The sequence below is a fragment of the Vipera ursinii genome (assembly GCF_947247035.1).
Source record: "Vipera ursinii genome assembly, chromosome: 4".
NCBI lineage: Eukaryota > Metazoa > Chordata > Lepidosauria > Squamata > Viperidae > Vipera > Vipera ursinii.
In genome coordinates, this window is record NC_139514.1 from 23,803,080 (window position 1) to 23,819,871 (window position 16,792).

The window sequence follows — 16,792 nt, forward strand, 5'->3', positions numbered from 1 at the left end:
TGCTCTTCATTAAAGAAGCTCCACTTCCCAGGTCCTACAAGATGACAGTTTAATCAATGAGACTTGGAGCATGCCAACTCTGTCAGATTGTGTGGGGTGGAAAGAAAAGATGAGGGATAGGCTCAGTGGTGGGATTCAAATATGTGAACAACAGGTTCTCTGTATGGATGCTGCTTCCAGAAGTCCATTCTGGGCCTGGGCAACAAAAAATTAGTTACTGGTTCTGCCGAAGTGGTGCCAACTGGCTGAACACACCACTGGATAGGCTGTTTTTAGATGACCAGACCCTACATCAGACACGTCAAACTCAAGGCCCGGGGGCCGGATCCGGCCCGCGAAGTGGTTTCACGCGGCCTGCGAAGCCATCTTGGAAACAGTGAGGGAACGGCCCCCACTGCCTTGGCCCTGGCCCAGAGACCCTCCTCATGCCAGAGACCCCCAAATCTGCCCCACTCCTGCCCAGGCCCCCATAGGCACCCTTGATGCCAACGATGTAGAGCTGGCCACGCCCACCCAGCGGGCCATATGCACTCTAGCCACACCCACCCAGTAGGCCATGCCCACCCTGGCCACACCTACCCAGCCCCCTGAGTGCAACTGCAATGCTGATGCGGCCCTCAATGAAATTGAGTTTGACACCCCTGCCCTACATCATGAGGGGTTTTAGAGGTGACAACCAGCACTTTGAATTGCATTCAAAAATCTACTGGCAAAGCAGCTTATAGAATAGATTTCTCTGTAAGATACACGTTTTAGGATCATGTCAATAGTGTTTTTATATATGTCTCTTTTTCTTCTTTTAAGGTGGTCAAGGTATGGGATTTCGAAAGCGGAAAGCCTGTATTTGAATTTGGTAATGCTCATGGTGATTCTTCAATTACATGCCTCACATTTGATTTCAGTGGAAGAAGGTACATTTTGAGAGTTTCAGTGTGTAAGGTGGGTTGTAGTATTTTTCACAAATTGCTAAAGAAATAATTAGGCACTGCAATCATGTTCCAGACTCATTACTGGAGGAAAAGATGGCTGCTTGAAAATATGGAATTATAATAATGGACAGTGTCTTCACACTTTGAAAAAGGGTAAGCAGAATGCTGACTAAATTATCTAAAAATTCATTTCAAGAAGAGGAAAAAAAATTAAGTCCATGGCTTTTTCTTCTGTACAGAAGACAGATGTGATGAAGTTCGTGACTGTGCTTATGTGGAGATCAATAAAAATGAGTAAGTTATCCACACTTGTCATAAAAGTGTGACATTTTAGTGCAGGAAAGGCTAATGAAAAACATGCGGGGGGGTGTGGTGTTGTGGGGCAGGTTCATATAAACAGGCCTCTTCCTAAGAAAATAATCTTCAAGCCATGAGGTTGTTTTGGCAAATGCCGTAGGAATGATCTCATACACTTCCCTCGTGTTAGGGACCTGTCTGAGTCTTCAGGTGCAAAAATTGAAGATCTTGATCTGTCTAAGCCCCAGTCTGCACCAGAGCAAATAAAAGAAAAGAGCGCACCTGAGGAGACACAGGTGCATACTAGCACATATCTAGTGTCTGAGTTCTGGAAGCTCATGACCCTAGTATCATGGTGTAAATTCAACAGAGAAAATCAAAAGAAAACCAAGCTATCTACAGTATTTGATAGAAAGAAAGCTGCTTTTTTCATTTCAGATGCCAGGGATTAAACATAGAGACTTTAACATACAATCTCATGCTCTGTCACTGAGTTAAGGGGATCCCCTTAATTGTTGAGGTATTTTATTAAATTCAAGGATAGAGAGTAGTACTGGAGAGCTTGGCTTGCTTGTGTCTTAGCAGTTAAATATGCAGAAATAAGCATGTAAAACCTAATGGCAAGAAGGAATTGTTTCCTACATATATAATCCCATTAAAAGAATTAACTGCAATGGTCATTCACAAGCTGATATATATTGAAAAGAGAGCTGCAGAATTAAGATGAATACCTGAGTTTTAAAACTTGAAGAATTCTAATAATATGAAACGTTTTACAAAAATTTATTTATTTATTTATTTATTTATTTATTTATTTATTTATTTATTTATTTTAATTCCATTTATATCCCGCCCTTCTCCGAAGACTCAGGGCGGCTTACAAGCTTAGCAGTATGAAGAATGAATGAAAACGTTGAGAGTGTATACCGCTCAAAATACAAACTCCACTCTCTGCAGTATGACGACTGCAGTTTGAATTGGAGAAAAACCCTTTTTAGCTCAGCTCAGCTGAAAATGAGTGAACTCCTTGAAAAATTAAGGATGACTGCAGATTACACCTATATCTAAAAAAGGAACAATAGATAATTCAACTCCCTGGCAGTTTAATAACAGAATTTATATGAGAAGGTTTGTGCAATATAGGTGACCCTAGCAGCTAGACTATTAATTGCTGCTGCATAACAGAAAGAATATATCATTCAAATTTTGGTAAACATTAATTGCTTTTGCAGGTATATCATAGGTGTGGGATGGGACAGAAGAATAAATTTGTTTTATGTAAGTAACAACTTTGCATACAAAAAAATGGTATCACTGTTAATGGTTGAAATTGTTATGCCAAAGTACCCTCGAACATAAATAATGGCTTTCTGGTGAGGACATTTTCTGGTTTTCACTGAGAACTGGCTCTATTAGCCCATGACTAAATGGCCAAAATTGTATTACTTAATTAATCATGGTCCCCAAAAACTGGTGTTTTGCCTTCACTGTAGGGGCTCTACATTGCCATTAGTAAATTCAAGAATAGATCAGCAAGAAAATCTGAGAATTCTGTTAGCTATTACCTGAATCTATGGGCAAATACCACTTATCCTTCACATTGGTCATACAGCAATGAGAAGGCTCTTTCATAATAGAACTCTACTTTGTACACAAGATACAAGCGGATGGGTGGATTGATATGTTTGTGTGTGTGTATGTTTATACACATTTCCCAAAATTTGAGCTTCATTCCTAGTGATTATACAGGTAATCCCCAAGTTACGACAGTTCACTTAGCGACCATTTGAAGTTACGACCTAACCCCCCACAAGTACTTACAACACAATCCTGAAATGACGAACATTGCAGCACCACAGCAGCCATTCACATTTACAAATGAACACAGAGACTCTGCAACATTCGCCCTGCCTATTCCCCCCACCCTTTGGGGTCTCTACAGGCACTAGGCCTGTGGATACTCAACTTGCAAAGATCCAGGGAGCCTTTCGTTTCTTGGCCTGTTCGATGCTTCAGGCCTTCGGTGCATTTGCAGAGAATGGAGGCCTAAAGTACTGCAAGATCACGTGAGATCAGAAGCACAAAATTTCACACTACTGATTTTGCCTGATCTCACAGTACTTTAGGCCTGTTGTCTGCAAATAGAGGCCTGGACAAGATCTGTAGCAAAAGGCTTTGCAAATGGAGGGAAGGCCTGAAGCACCAAAGCCATATTTGGGAAGACTCTTTGCTGATGAGAATAGAGGACAGGAGGGGCATGTGCATCCCTCCGGGCCTAGTTGGGAAAAGAATTCAGACCCGGGTTGATAGAGATGCTCTGAACCAGCCAGGCAGCCTCGTCTCTCCAAAAAACTCCCTGAGCAACTGCCCGCTGAACTTTTATTCACCTCCTCTTTCTGAATACCAAATACATTACATAAACCCCATTAATCTAAAAAAAAATAGGATACATAGTGATAATTGGATACATAGTGAGAACTACTCAGGTGCCTATGAGATCATTACAAAAACAAGATGCTAAAAGATATATGTGAAAGCTCTATCATAGCGTTTCCCAAACCTCCCACATGCCATCCTGTGCAGACCAGGAGAGTGTGCTCATCACTGTAATTCACGTAGAGGCCGATAAGAAACGTTTGGGAAAGCTGAAGGTTGGGAGGCCAAAATCTGGCCGTTCCCACAGGCCTCCTTTCTCATCAGCAAAGGCCTCTGCCAATGAGAGCAGAGGCCTGGAGGGATGCACACACACAGAGACACACACACTCAAGGCTCTGTTTTCTTGGCAAAGTGCTTGAGGAGGCAGCTATCATTTGTCGGGGGCCCTGTTAATGGCAAGAGAATCACAGCTTAAGTGGACAGAAGTGTATGAATGCATTACATTTAACGGATGTGCTTGTGAGGCACGAGAGGATGAAAGTCAAGAATTCTCTATATGTGGTGGAGCAAGAAACAAGGATGCAATAGGACTGGGTATAAATTCTAGACTGGTTTCTTATACGCAGAGACTATGGCTACTGTTCGAATATTACAATAAAGATTTAGTTCTGCTCTGGGGCTTTGTGACTAATTTGTAAATGTGCTGGGAATCTTTGAATCACTGAAACACATTAAATTCAGTTTGATGTCAGAATTGAATAACTGCTTAGGAAAAAATGTAAAGTAAAATCGTAAGGTTTCAGCGGAAGGATGGACAAGCATCAAGGAAAGCCACAATAATCTACTCATAGGAACAAATACTGGTAACTTATTGAATGCACGACTCAGGTGAGAAATAGGCAAGTCAGATTTGGGTAACTTCAAGGGAATAATAGAATTAGAGCTAAATTTTACTTTTGTGTGTCTGGAAATGCAAAGTTCATGTTGGAGATTATAAATGATTAGCCTTTTGATTAGACCACAGGTCGGCAACCCGCGGCTCCGGAGCCGCATGCGGCTCTTTGAGCCGTCTCTTGCGGCTCCCAGCCGCCTGGTGCGCGCGCACCTCTCCCAACGGGCAGTGGTGCGCGCGCACCTCTCCAAATGGAGAGTGGCACCGCCCGTTTGGAGAGGTGCACGCGCACCTCCCCGAATGGGCGGAGGTGCGCGCGCACCTCCCCAAACCTTTGGAGAGGTGCGCGCGTACCTCCGCGCGAATGGGCAGCGGTGCCGCTCTTTGAGGAAGCTGCCGCGGCCCGTCTGTGAAGCTGCCGAAAGCGGCAGCTTAGCAGACGGGCCGCGGCAGCTTCCGCAAAGAGCGGCGCCCCTGCCCATTCCGAGAGGTGCGCGCGCACCTCTCCGAACGACCGGAGGTGCGCGCGCACCTCCCCAAACCTTTGGGGAGGTGCGCACGTACCTCCGCGCGAACGGACAGCGGTGCCGCTCTTTCAGGAAGCTGCCGCTTTCGTAAACTGCCGTAAACTGAGCGCCCACGCAGCCTTCTCCCCCGAGGTGTGCAAATGGCGGCCGAGGCGCTCCGACGGGCCGGCGAGCGAGCGGGCGGCCTTGGGTCTCCGCCCCACTCCGGGGCTCACCTTCACGCGGCTCACGCTGGCCTCGAGCCGCAGCTGTTGCACCACTTTCTTCATAGCGGCTACGTTGGAGGCGCCGGACATGGCCCCCTCCCTCACTCACTCCCTCACGCCACTTCACTCCGAGCGACGCCGAACCCGTAAAAACGCCGCCGCTGGCAACGGGGTGGGGCGGGGGAGGTTGTGTTTTGTTTTTTTTTTTGCTTCTCGGAACTTTCGGACAAGTTTCCGGCGCTTGGAAAACTCCCCCGCCTATAGACTCTCGAGACGGGCGGGAGTTGGGAGTGGTGGCGGGGGGAGGAAAGACTCGTGCGCAGCAGCGCGCGCTGGCGGGCTCCCTGCGCAAACTCGGCCGGGCGCTTCCCCCCCCGAAGCGGAAGTCGAAGTTGCCCGTTGGAAATTAAGTTTGAGAAGCTGAGCGGGCGGGGCTTCCCGTCCCGTCTCGAGCGGCAGGAGAGGAGAGGAGGCCGGCGGGGGGTGGGGGGAGGGGCAGCCGCGCAACGAACTTTCCTCAGTTTCCTCGCTAAAGTCCCTTGGGGCGTTGGCCGCGTGTCGTCGGTCGGGAAGGCAGGCTTTGTACTGCTGCAACAGTTGGGGGACGTAACTGCTGGGAAAACAACAACGACAACTCCACGCTTTCGGCAGCTTCCTTAAAGAGCGGCGCCGCTGCCCCTTCGCACGGAGGTACGCGCGCACCTCCCCAAAGGTTTGGGGAGGTGCGCGCGCAACTCCGGTCATTCGGAGAGGTGCGCGCGCACCTCTCGGAATGGGCAGGGGCGCCGCTCTTTGCGGAAGCTGCCGCGGCCCGTCTGCTAAGCTGCCGCTTTCGGCAGCTTCACAGACGGGCCGCGGCGGGCTTCCTGAAAGAGCGGCACCGCTGCCCATTCGCGCGGAGGTACGCGCGCACCTCCGGTCGTTCGGAGAGGTGCGCGCGTACCTCTCGGAATGGGCAGGGGCGCCGCTCTTTGAGGAAGCTGCCACGGCCCGTCTGCAAAGCTGCCGAAAGCGGCAGCTTTGCAGACGGGCCGTCGCCATCGGGCAACCGGGAACCGGTTCCATCTCATTTTTAAAAAAATGGCAGCCGCGTGCGTCCGCGCATGCGCAAAAAAACTTTTTGCGCATGCGCGTGCATGGACACACGCACGCGGCTCCCTCTTTTTTTAATTTGTGATGGAACCGGTTCCCAGTGGCTCTTTTTCTTTTTTAGGTTGCCGACCCCTGGATTAGACTAACCATTGAGCCTTGGTGGCGCACTGGTTAGAATGTAGTATTGCAGGCTACTTCTGCTGACTGCCGGCTGCCAGCAATTTGGCAATTTGATTCTCACCAGCTCAAGGTTAACTGAGCCTTCCATCCTTCCAAGGTCGGTAAAATGAGGACCCAGATTGCTGGGGGCAATATGCTGACTCTGTAAACTGCTTAGAGAGGACTGAAAAGTGTTGTGAAGCAGTATATAAGACTAAGTGCTATCGCTATTATTAAATAGCTATTGCTATTATCTTGGATATCATTTTCTTTGGATATTTTCTGTTATAGGATTCCATCGATGATTTCTATCATATCAGGAAACCACAGCTCCACTGGCAGGATGACATAGTAAGAAATGTTTGGCATATAAAGTGCTACATAAGCAGTTTGGATAGGGACGCGGTGGCTCAGTGGGTTAGGACGCTGAGCTTGTCGATCAGTAGGTCGGCAGTTTGGCGGGTCGAATCCCGAGTGCCGCGTAGCAGAGTGAGCGCCTGTTACTCGTCCCAGCTTCTGCCAACCTAGCAGTTCGAAAGCACGTAAAAAAAATGCAAGTAGAAAAATAGGGACCACTACGGTGGGAAGGTAACAGCGTTCCGTGCGCCTTTGGCGTCTAGTCATGCCGGCCACATGACCACGGAGACGTCCTCGGACAAGCGCCGGCTCTTTGGCTTTGAAATGGAGATGAGCACCGGCCCCTAGAGTCGGAAATGAACCTTTACCTTTACCTTTAAGCAGTTTGGATAAGCAGTTTTATTACATTTGGGGAGCTCGATAATGTAAGAGTGGAGATAAATCTCTGATCCAATCCATCCTTGTGGATTGCACTGCTGGATAAACTTGAAGGATCTTCTTTGTACTTTCCCGAGGAATAGATCACATGGGCTAGCTCCAGATAAATTCACATACCACCTTTCTGCATAAAAGGAGGACAAAGCATAAATCAGAGACAGGGAGGGACCTTCATCCATACATTGTGGACTGGAAGCATTATTCTGGTGAATTAGATGAGCCCTACAACAAGTTGAAGATTTCCACCTGGATGATCTGTAAATCCTGGAATCATCACATGACCAATTTGTCTTATTGACTCATCAGATGTGGGTAATCAGATGTTACTCCAAGGGGTTCAAACCCTCTTTTTCTGATGAGTTCCAATAGGATAAAATTAGTCACATAGTGCTTCCTTGTGATCAGTGTGACTGAGACCATCCATAATTGAATGAACATGGCAGTATCCAAAAGTATAGGCTTATTTTTCCCCCCATAAAGTCAGCCTATGAACTTTATTTTATAAAGTAGATTTATTTCCAGGGTATATGTAGTGGTCATGCTGAAAGTTGTAGACTTTGCAACTCATGAGAGCTTATACTTATACTCATGAAGTTATACTGAATTGTGTAATTTCACCTACTTATTGGTTTGCGTATTGTGTAAAATACAGTCAAAACCAAAACAGAAAGAACTTGAAACAGTTTTGTTCACTTTTTTCTTATTTTTTTCTTACTTTTTTTCCTTATCCAGAACTGGGGACACAAAGAAGACATTCTCTGTGTTGCTCAGTGTCCCCCTAATCTTCTTGCAACATCCAGTTATGATGGTGAAATTATTGTTTGGAATATGGTCTCAGGTCACATAGACCATAGATTCTGCATTCCAATGACCACAACTCCCTCTATTCATTCTCAGAGTAAGTTCACTAATCAAAAAAAGACAGCAGAATATAATTCTCACTTTGCCATGAATAATTCTTTATGAATCATTGCATATGAAATTGCATAGAAATGGAAAATAAGGGGAAAATTCACACTTGAAGCGTAACCCATGTTGACTAGCCTTGAGATAATTAAAACAACTAGGAAGAATTCAGTAAGCCCATTAATTTTGTTGATGTTATTTTAATATATACATCACCTCCTGATTTCCAGATGGGTGGGCAGGAAATGATCTTCTATTTGGTGTAAGCCCTAAAACTGTTTAATTAATGTATCTCAGTCATGTGTTCAACACAGCTCTTTTGACTAAAATTAGAAATAGATTTCTGCTGGAACTTGGTCTAGAGCAGGGGTCGGCAACCTGAAAAAGGAAGAGAGCCACTGGGAACCGGTTCCATCACACATAAAAAAAAGTGGGAGCCGCGTGCGTGCGTCCATGCACGCGCATGCGCAAAAAAATGTTTTGCGCATGTGCAAAATGTTTTTTTCTTGCGGACACGTGCGGTTGCCATTTTTTTTAATGTGTGATGGAACCGGTTCCCGGTTGCGCGATGGCGACGGCCCGTTTGCAGAGCTACCGCCTTCGGCAGCCTGAAAACATGCCGCGACAGCTTTCTCAAAGAGCGGCGCCGCTGCCCGTTCGTGCGGAGGTACGCGCGCACCTCTCCAAAGGTTTGGGGAGGTGCACGCGCACCTACGGTCGTTCGGAGAGGTGCGTGCGCACCTCTCGGAATGGGCAGCGGCGCCGCTTCTTGGGAAAGCTGCCGCGGTCCGTCTGCAGAGCTGCCACTTTCGGCAGCCTGCAAATGTGCCATGGCAGCTTTCCCAAAGAGCGGCACCACTGCCCGTTCGCACGGAGGTGCGCACGCACCTCTCCAAAGGTTTGGGGAGGTGAGCGCGCACCTCTGGCCATTCGGAGAGGTGCACGTGCACCTCTCCAAACAGGCGGTGCCACTCTTCATTTGGAGAGGTGCGCGCGCACCACTGCCCGTTCAAAGAGGTGCGCGTGCACCGGGTGGCTGGAAACCGCAGGAGACGGCTCAAAGAGCCGCATACGGCTCCGGAGCCGCGGGTTGCCGGCCCGTGGTCTAGAGCTTACATCTTTGAAATAAGAATTTGAAAATAACTTCTCTATTCCTTTATTTCATTCAGATGAGGTTTTATCTTTTGTAGCACAATCTTAGGGCATGGCTTACACAATTAAGAAGGGTAGATCACATTCACTATCAAAATAGCAGGCAATGGATCAAGGTGCCCCCCCCTAAAACTTACAGATTAAAGCGATGAACCTCTCTAAAAAGTTTGATCCCAAAAAAATCTCCTCCAAATATAAATTCAGATAAAATTAAATTAAGTGTATTTGTAGCAGATATATACATTTACAAATATAGTCTTAAAAGGTATATAACATTCCCAGAGCAGAGGGCATCTTATTTACTTATGGTGAAAGAGGTTGAGAATTTAGTCATAGAAATGAAATTTTAACTTTAATAATATAGATATTTGACTGCATTCACATATTGTGCTAAGCCTTGGTTAGTTTAATTATGGCTTAATTGGCAAACTATAAATGTCTGGATGGAAAGTCAAGCCAAACAAATTTCATAATAACATATTCGGATGAATGCAGTTGGGCTATGCCTTTTGTACAGTGTACTGAAAAGCTCAAATTTCCTTATAGTGAATATATATTTTTTTTCCTTCCCCACCAGTTGATGTGACACGGATAATTTTTCTAAAGACTCGTGCTGTGAAATTTGATTCAACTACTGCATCTCTGGTTTCCAATGGGCCACCAGGTAGGATTAATGGATGATATAAATAATTAACAAAACAACCATGGTAATAATTAATTGATGACCCCAACTTGAAGATAAATTCTATCTCATTTTTTTTGCTTATGTTTTTACAGACTAGATAAGAAAATGATACTTTGGTGTCAGGAACCTTGTTTACAGTTGCCACACCATTATCAATCATGCCAAAAACAAGGAAAAATAAAGTAATGAGATTAGAAGTTGTAGAGAGGGACCTAGCAATCTTACTTAAGCTTTATATAGTTAAATCTATACTTACTGTGGTTTTTATAAATTTGCCTTCAGATTCAGTTACAGTTAGTACACAGGTATGCTTGTCTAAATGCTACCAAATATTTCATCTTGTGTCTTTATGATTTTTCCCCCCAGGATATCTGCATTTCTGGAGCCTGTTTTCAGAGGATCCACTAATAGCAAGTTTTCAACCAGTAAGTTTAATCTGTAAAATTAATGGCTGCAAGAGTTAGAAAGAAAGCCAGTTTGCTATAGAGATTAAAGCTAGAAACTGGGAGACTACGAGTTCTAGATTAGCTAACCTTGGGCCAGTCACTTTCTCTTAGCCCTAGGAAGAACGCAATGCCAACATCTTTCCAAAAAACCTTTCGCAAAAACTGCAGGGACTTGTCCAGACAGCTGCCATGGTCAAGGCTGACTTGAAGGCAATAATCATAATCACAATAATATACTAATTCCAGTTTAAATATCTGGCTGATAGAGTGACAAATCATAAACAGATCTTCAGCATGAATACTGGTAGCATCTGAAATATATCAAAAACATTCTCTAATTTGCAGTCCTTTATTTCACTGATTGCAGCTTGAGATCATCATCGCACAAAGTACCAATTTTTTACACTGCATTCTGTTAAACCATTATGAGTGCAAGATTGCCTTGTGGTATAAACCAGAGATACACACTACAATATGGATGTTATTGGAGTTGCTTAAAGAATTTAGTCCCTTCAAAATTTAATGTGAGCAGATAATAATAATAATAATAATTATTATTATTATTATTATTATTATTATTATTATTATTATTATTATTATTATTATTATTATTTTATTTATATAGCTGATAGCTGATGAAAAATTCCTGGACTCACATGGAAATCAGAATCTCATTCTTTGGAATTTATACCTCTCCTTATACTGTATAGTCATGCAGTTTTTAAAATAGTGTGTAAACAATATTTTACAGTGTACCACTGTATACTCCAGTCTAGGGGAAAGTCCCTGATCAGCAGCATTGCTGTGACTGCAGATGATTCATATATATATGCAGCTGATGAAGATGGTTATGTGTATGTCCATGACATCCAAAATTATGCCCTTCAGGATACAAAAGAAGAAACACCAAAATGTATGTGTACAGCTTTTTATCTAGAACTGGAAGAATTAATTTTAAAAAATAAATACAGAGTGCATTATTTTTAAAAAAGGTGAATTGGTCCAGATACCACTCCCACAGTGGTATTCCTACACTGTATGGTTTAAACAGGCAATATTCTTCAGAAAAGGCTGGTGAAATAATCACTTAAAATGTAAATTCAAGAGCTTTGATTATTTCTACATACAATACTCCTATTTAATAATTGCAGTAGAAGAAAAACGATAGAGAAAATATTATATTTATAAAAACTATAAATGGCAAGCTTGGGTGGGAGTGTTTAAGTGACCATTCTGCCCTGTAGCCTCTTTCAAAGATGAGGTCTACATATTACTCTGACTCTGCATGACACCCTCCTATAATCATTACTCAACTCAGTTGTTTCTTAATAGGGCATATGTTGCTCAAGTCATGCTTTGTGTAAATTATGCGTGTTCCCATAGAAAAGAAACCTAGTTTTTTTATTTTAGAAGATAAAGAAGACAATACTACCTGTATTTTGAAGAGATCTGAATTTGGAATCTCTCTGAAAGCTAAAACACAGGAAAAAAAGATTTGGTTTATTTTCTTTCAGTCTTTGTTATGGAATTATTTTTATGTCATCTCCAAGCCTGAAGTAAACTTTGTATGGTAGGTGTTGATGGGGGCAAGGGAAAGTGGGTGTTATACAGACCAGAAGAATATTGGAGCCCACAAAATTTCCACTGATTTTTCCCCCTGTTCTTAATGCTACTATGGAGGTTTTAACAGGAGCAGAGCGAGGTGTTCCAAAATTACATTCCCCCTATAACCTCACACTCCAATCCTGGACCCAGATATTTTCAGAGACTACAATCCTAAGGTCTAAAATATTTTATGTTTAAATATAAGACTTTAATATTTATACTATAGTATTTTTCCTCTATATAATTCTGAATAGTCCATGAATAAACTGATACTTTTCTTTTTTGTTGCTTCAGATGTGAACCATTGGCGAGCTCATTTAGGTCTGGTTCTAACGTAAGTATGATTTTAACCATTACAAAGGAATAATTTGTGCTTATATAGTAGGTCTGATCATTTTCTTTCAATCCACAGGTTAGAAATTATTGATGAAGATAATATTCTGTTATCCTGTTCTATTGACTGTACAATTCGTTTGTGGAGTCTGAATGGAGAGTACATTGGTAAATCAATATGTTTGTAAAGCATGAGGATAATGAGATACCTTAAATGTTAGTAAACATTTAGAAGGCAAATTGGATAGTTGTAATAACAGAATTGATTTAAATATATATCTTTCTGTATCATTATAATGCAATGGAATACCATGACACAATTTTATTGCCTGACTTTGTGGCACTTTAAATAAATCATCATGTAAGAGTCTTATCAGATAAATGGGAATGATTCACAATATAAGATAAAATTTAGTATAATATAAGATGTAGTGGAGCTCTTAATAATGGTAAAGAAATTCTTACAATGGTAAAGTATCTGTGAATCTAACTTTATTTGTATATTAGCTTCCAGAATTTTTTTATCCTGCACCTCTTTCTCGCAGTAATGGATAATTAACTTTTTTTGTTCCTTTCTCAGCATTGTATTTTGAAGACACCTTTCCTCTCTTTTATTAAGTCTTGTCTGGTCTCAGATTCTTCATATTTGCTAGCTTCAGCATTGCAGTACATTTCCTTCTTCCCTTCATAGGAACCTTTGGCCAGGAAGAACCTTGGGAAATTTTTAACACATCCTCCTGGAAACATCCCATGGTCCCTTATGAGATTTTGATAGATCCACAGAGTATGCCCATACATCCTATGCTGGAAGACACTTCATCTGACATGCAGATCATCAGTCAAGAGGAGAATAAAAATCCTTCCAAGGTTTTGTTATGTTAACTATAAGTTTACTCAGACTGGGCTTTGGTGCAGCTTGCAGAAAAATTTTAAACTATATTGGGATGGCAGACTTCCTGTCACAGAATAGCCAGATCAATTTGTAATTTATTTGGTTCTTAAATTCACTCCTTTGTGTTCTTCCTAACAATAAGTCTCTTACTCTAGTGTCTACTTCATGCTTACAGGGCTGGGATACCAGTATTTCTCCCTCAATATGAAACCTACTTGTTTAGGTAGACCTATAGGATTTTATTATTAGACTGAGTTCAACTTCAACTTAAAGTTTCAATTTCTAGTAAATCTTTATAGTGTATGTTGGAAGAAACCACTTTGGGAATAATAGCAATGTTTCTTCCAGTTCTTAATAAGATAAATGATTAACAAAGTTATAGCTTGTAAATCATGCTTGAAACCAATAATAGAACTCACAATCATGCAATCATCTACACATAGCCCTGGACTTACAACAGTTCATTAGGTGACAATTTAAAATTACAATGGCACATGACTGTTGCAGTATCCTCATGATCCCATGATCAAAATTCAGATGTTTGGCAACTGGTTCATATTTCTGATGGTTGCAGTGTCCTGGGGTCATGTGATCAACTTTTGCAACCTGGCAAGCAAAGTCAATGGGGAAGCCAGATTCACTTAACAACTATGTAACTAAGTTAACAGCTGCTGTGATTCACTTAACAACTGTGACAAGAAAGGTAATAAAATGGGGCAGAATTCAATTAGCTGTCTCACTTAGCAACAGAAATTTTGGGATCAACTGTGGTTGTAAGTTGAGGATTACCTATCTATTCAATAGATGTTAAATGTAACCTTTCAGCAGCATATTAGAAATAATACTCCAATTCTCCTGTGAGGATAAGAAACTAATCCTGATAAGATACCATGTGTATCCTGCTGAAACAACTACCTGTGCATATTTTTGTAACTATGTATATAAATAGAACCTAGGGATCAGTACAACTATATAGCAATTAGAAAATTAGAATGTTTTCTATCCTTGTTTTAATTTGCTGAACAGCTTTTCAAGAGCTCTTTAATGCGCGTTATGACAGCAGCAATTCTGATTGCTATGACAATGCTAACATCAGCTGTCTTTATACTTTCACCAGAAGACTACTTGTAACCCACACTCCTCACAAATTACTGTTACTGATGAGGACATTGAAGAAGAAATTAAGAAGAGGCTTTACTCACAAGCTTCAAGCAGACGGTAAGAAGTTGAGGTTGACAAGTGGATGGAAGCATTTTCAGAGCGTTGTTTTTCTATCTGCAATTTCCTTTCCTTTTTTTTTAGGATGAGGTATGAGAGATCCAAGCTTTCAAATACACGGATTAAACACAGGGGACCAAGTATTTATCATGCCATCGACTATTATGAAGTTGTCAATTTCCCAGGAAACTGTGAGAAACCTGACCTGTCTGTCCTTGGGGTAGACATATTCAGTGCTAGTTATCAAGGAGCAACGGAGCAGTAGCATACCAAAACACATCAGTAACTTGTTAATCTCACAACTGACATTTACATAATTGAGAATTTTTTCCCTGTTAAACCTAATATATGGTATTAGTTTGCAGATTTTGTTCACACGTGCTAAGCCATGGTTTGCTTGTTTTACTGAATTAATCACAGTTGGTGGGGTTCACATTTAATGAAAGATAACCATGCTTTTCCAAACCATTTGCACAGATTGTAACATACAGTACTAGGCTAGAGTGTAGAGACTAAAACTAAACAAGTTTTATTTGACAGTATTTGGCTGCAAGGGCTGGAAGGACAGCATAATGTGCTAAAATGTATTTCTTTGGTGGGTAGATATTTAAAAGTTCTGTTAAACCTACTCCACAAATATACTGGTGTTTGGGCTGCTAATCTGAAAATGATGTAAATTGAAATTCACAGTGGGGGAAAGCAAAATAAGGTTTTAGGACGCTGCATATGATGAAGGGACCAAGCTACCCACTGACTATAAATCATGGCATACAGATAATGCTGGCTAGATTATCAGAAATCAAAATAAGACAAGTCATGTTAAGATTTAGATGGCAGCGTGAACCTATAGGTGCCCATTCTTTCTTCAAAATATTTCAAACTGTAGGAGTGAAGAACCAAGATTTTTCAAATGCTACTGGAATCCAAAGTTCTTGTCAGCTTCAGATTGGTTTTAACCGGATCTTGAAAATTTTAATCCTTGTTTTCTATATATTGTAAGCCACCAAGAATCACTGATTGTGACAGGTAAGGTTTTTTAAAAAAAGAAATACTACCTAAATGTGATAAAAATAAAGAAATAAAAAAGATTGTGGTTATCTGGATGTTTGAAGACTACCTTCACAACTTCATATCGTAATGTGGCATTGGCCTCCTGCTCCAGTGGTTGCATTTTTCTTCCATTAGATTTTATCAATAAAATGTTACATAGAAATATTCTGAATCAAATAGCTGAAATTATCATCTGAACTATCCACAAAATGTGGAACTTGGCCTTATTTTCTGTTTATTGCTCTACTTCACTTTTTTGCATTGTTGTTTACTGTGCAGTACTCAAATGTTTGAGTACTGTGCAGTACTCAAACACTTTATTCTATTCCCCTCGTTCAAACTGCAGTCCTTGGCTATCTATTCAGCTTCTTATTCTTAATTCTTTTTTCCTCAAACTACCACAGTAAAATTCTTAACGGACCTTTAACATTTTGGATTCAGTAGACAAAATTTATGTGCTACTGCACATAAGATACAATCCTACTCCCAATTTATTACATACAAAATGCATAAAAGGTCATGTGCATAATCCCAAATTTAAGACCTCATCTTTAACGGACACCTTTCCCCCACCAGCACATTAAAGCAAAGGTCCTGTGTTTTGTCACTATCCACCATATTTTTAATCCAGTTCTTTATTAATGACCTGCTCACACTATCAATTCTTGCACTTGTGTTTTCATAAAGGATCCGTAAAGTAGCTCTTTCCTTTCAAAAACATCCAGTTTCTTTCTAAGCTTTCATTTTAGCTGAAATGAAGCTACCAACCTCTGCTTATATTTTTTTTGCCCACCATTTACTACAGTTGAAATTTGGAGATTAGCAAACATTCAAGAACAGCTGTTATGAGATGACAGTTCAGTCTTGAAGAATAACTTTGTTTTCGTCAATTTGCAAGAATAGAGTTTTCTTTTCACACTGCCCTCAAATCCGGCAATACTGTTAGTTTGATCTGGCTGTGCCTGTTTCAGCACAGCATGTACATAAAAGTGGAAAAAACAGGATGGGGACTACCTGTGATCCATAGGGATTCATATACCTCTTATCAAAAACCTTTCCTGCCCTGGTAGGAGAATCTAAGGATTTGCATTTGGGAATTGGGTCATGAGAACAGAATGGTGGCTGCTTGTATACTTTCCCTCTCACTATAAGAAAACTTTCAATGTGAAATGATAAGGACAATCTTGTTGTAGTGCTGGAGAGTGAAGAAATTGAGCCTGAAGCTTGAGCTG

The 16,792-nt window shown here is 41.7% G+C and overlaps 1 protein-coding gene across 1 annotated transcript in view; it reads left to right on the plus strand.

Annotated features, from left to right (window-relative positions):
* LOC310640398 (cilia- and flagella-associated protein 337-like) overlaps positions 1 to 14,775 on the plus strand; it is a gene marked incomplete at both ends in the record, with an annotated part of 40,989 nt that extends 26,214 nt beyond the window's left edge. The window contains 14 exons of the mRNA XM_083362607.1: positions 805 to 911; positions 1,003 to 1,082; positions 1,169 to 1,223; positions 2,459 to 2,504; positions 6,770 to 6,829; positions 8,006 to 8,171; positions 9,909 to 9,995; positions 10,383 to 10,441; positions 11,234 to 11,375; positions 12,362 to 12,401; positions 12,480 to 12,568; positions 13,092 to 13,267; positions 14,410 to 14,510; positions 14,595 to 14,775. Coding sequence (XP_083218733.1) covers positions 805 to 911; positions 1,003 to 1,082; positions 1,169 to 1,223; positions 2,459 to 2,504; positions 6,770 to 6,829; positions 8,006 to 8,171; positions 9,909 to 9,995; positions 10,383 to 10,441; positions 11,234 to 11,375; positions 12,362 to 12,401; positions 12,480 to 12,568; positions 13,092 to 13,267; positions 14,410 to 14,510; positions 14,595 to 14,775 — 1,389 coding nt within the window. The remainder of the gene's footprint in view (positions 1 to 804; positions 912 to 1,002; positions 1,083 to 1,168; positions 1,224 to 2,458; positions 2,505 to 6,769; positions 6,830 to 8,005; positions 8,172 to 9,908; positions 9,996 to 10,382; positions 10,442 to 11,233; positions 11,376 to 12,361; positions 12,402 to 12,479; positions 12,569 to 13,091; positions 13,268 to 14,409; positions 14,511 to 14,594) is intronic.
* Positions 14,776 to 16,792: the final 2,017 nt, after the last annotated feature.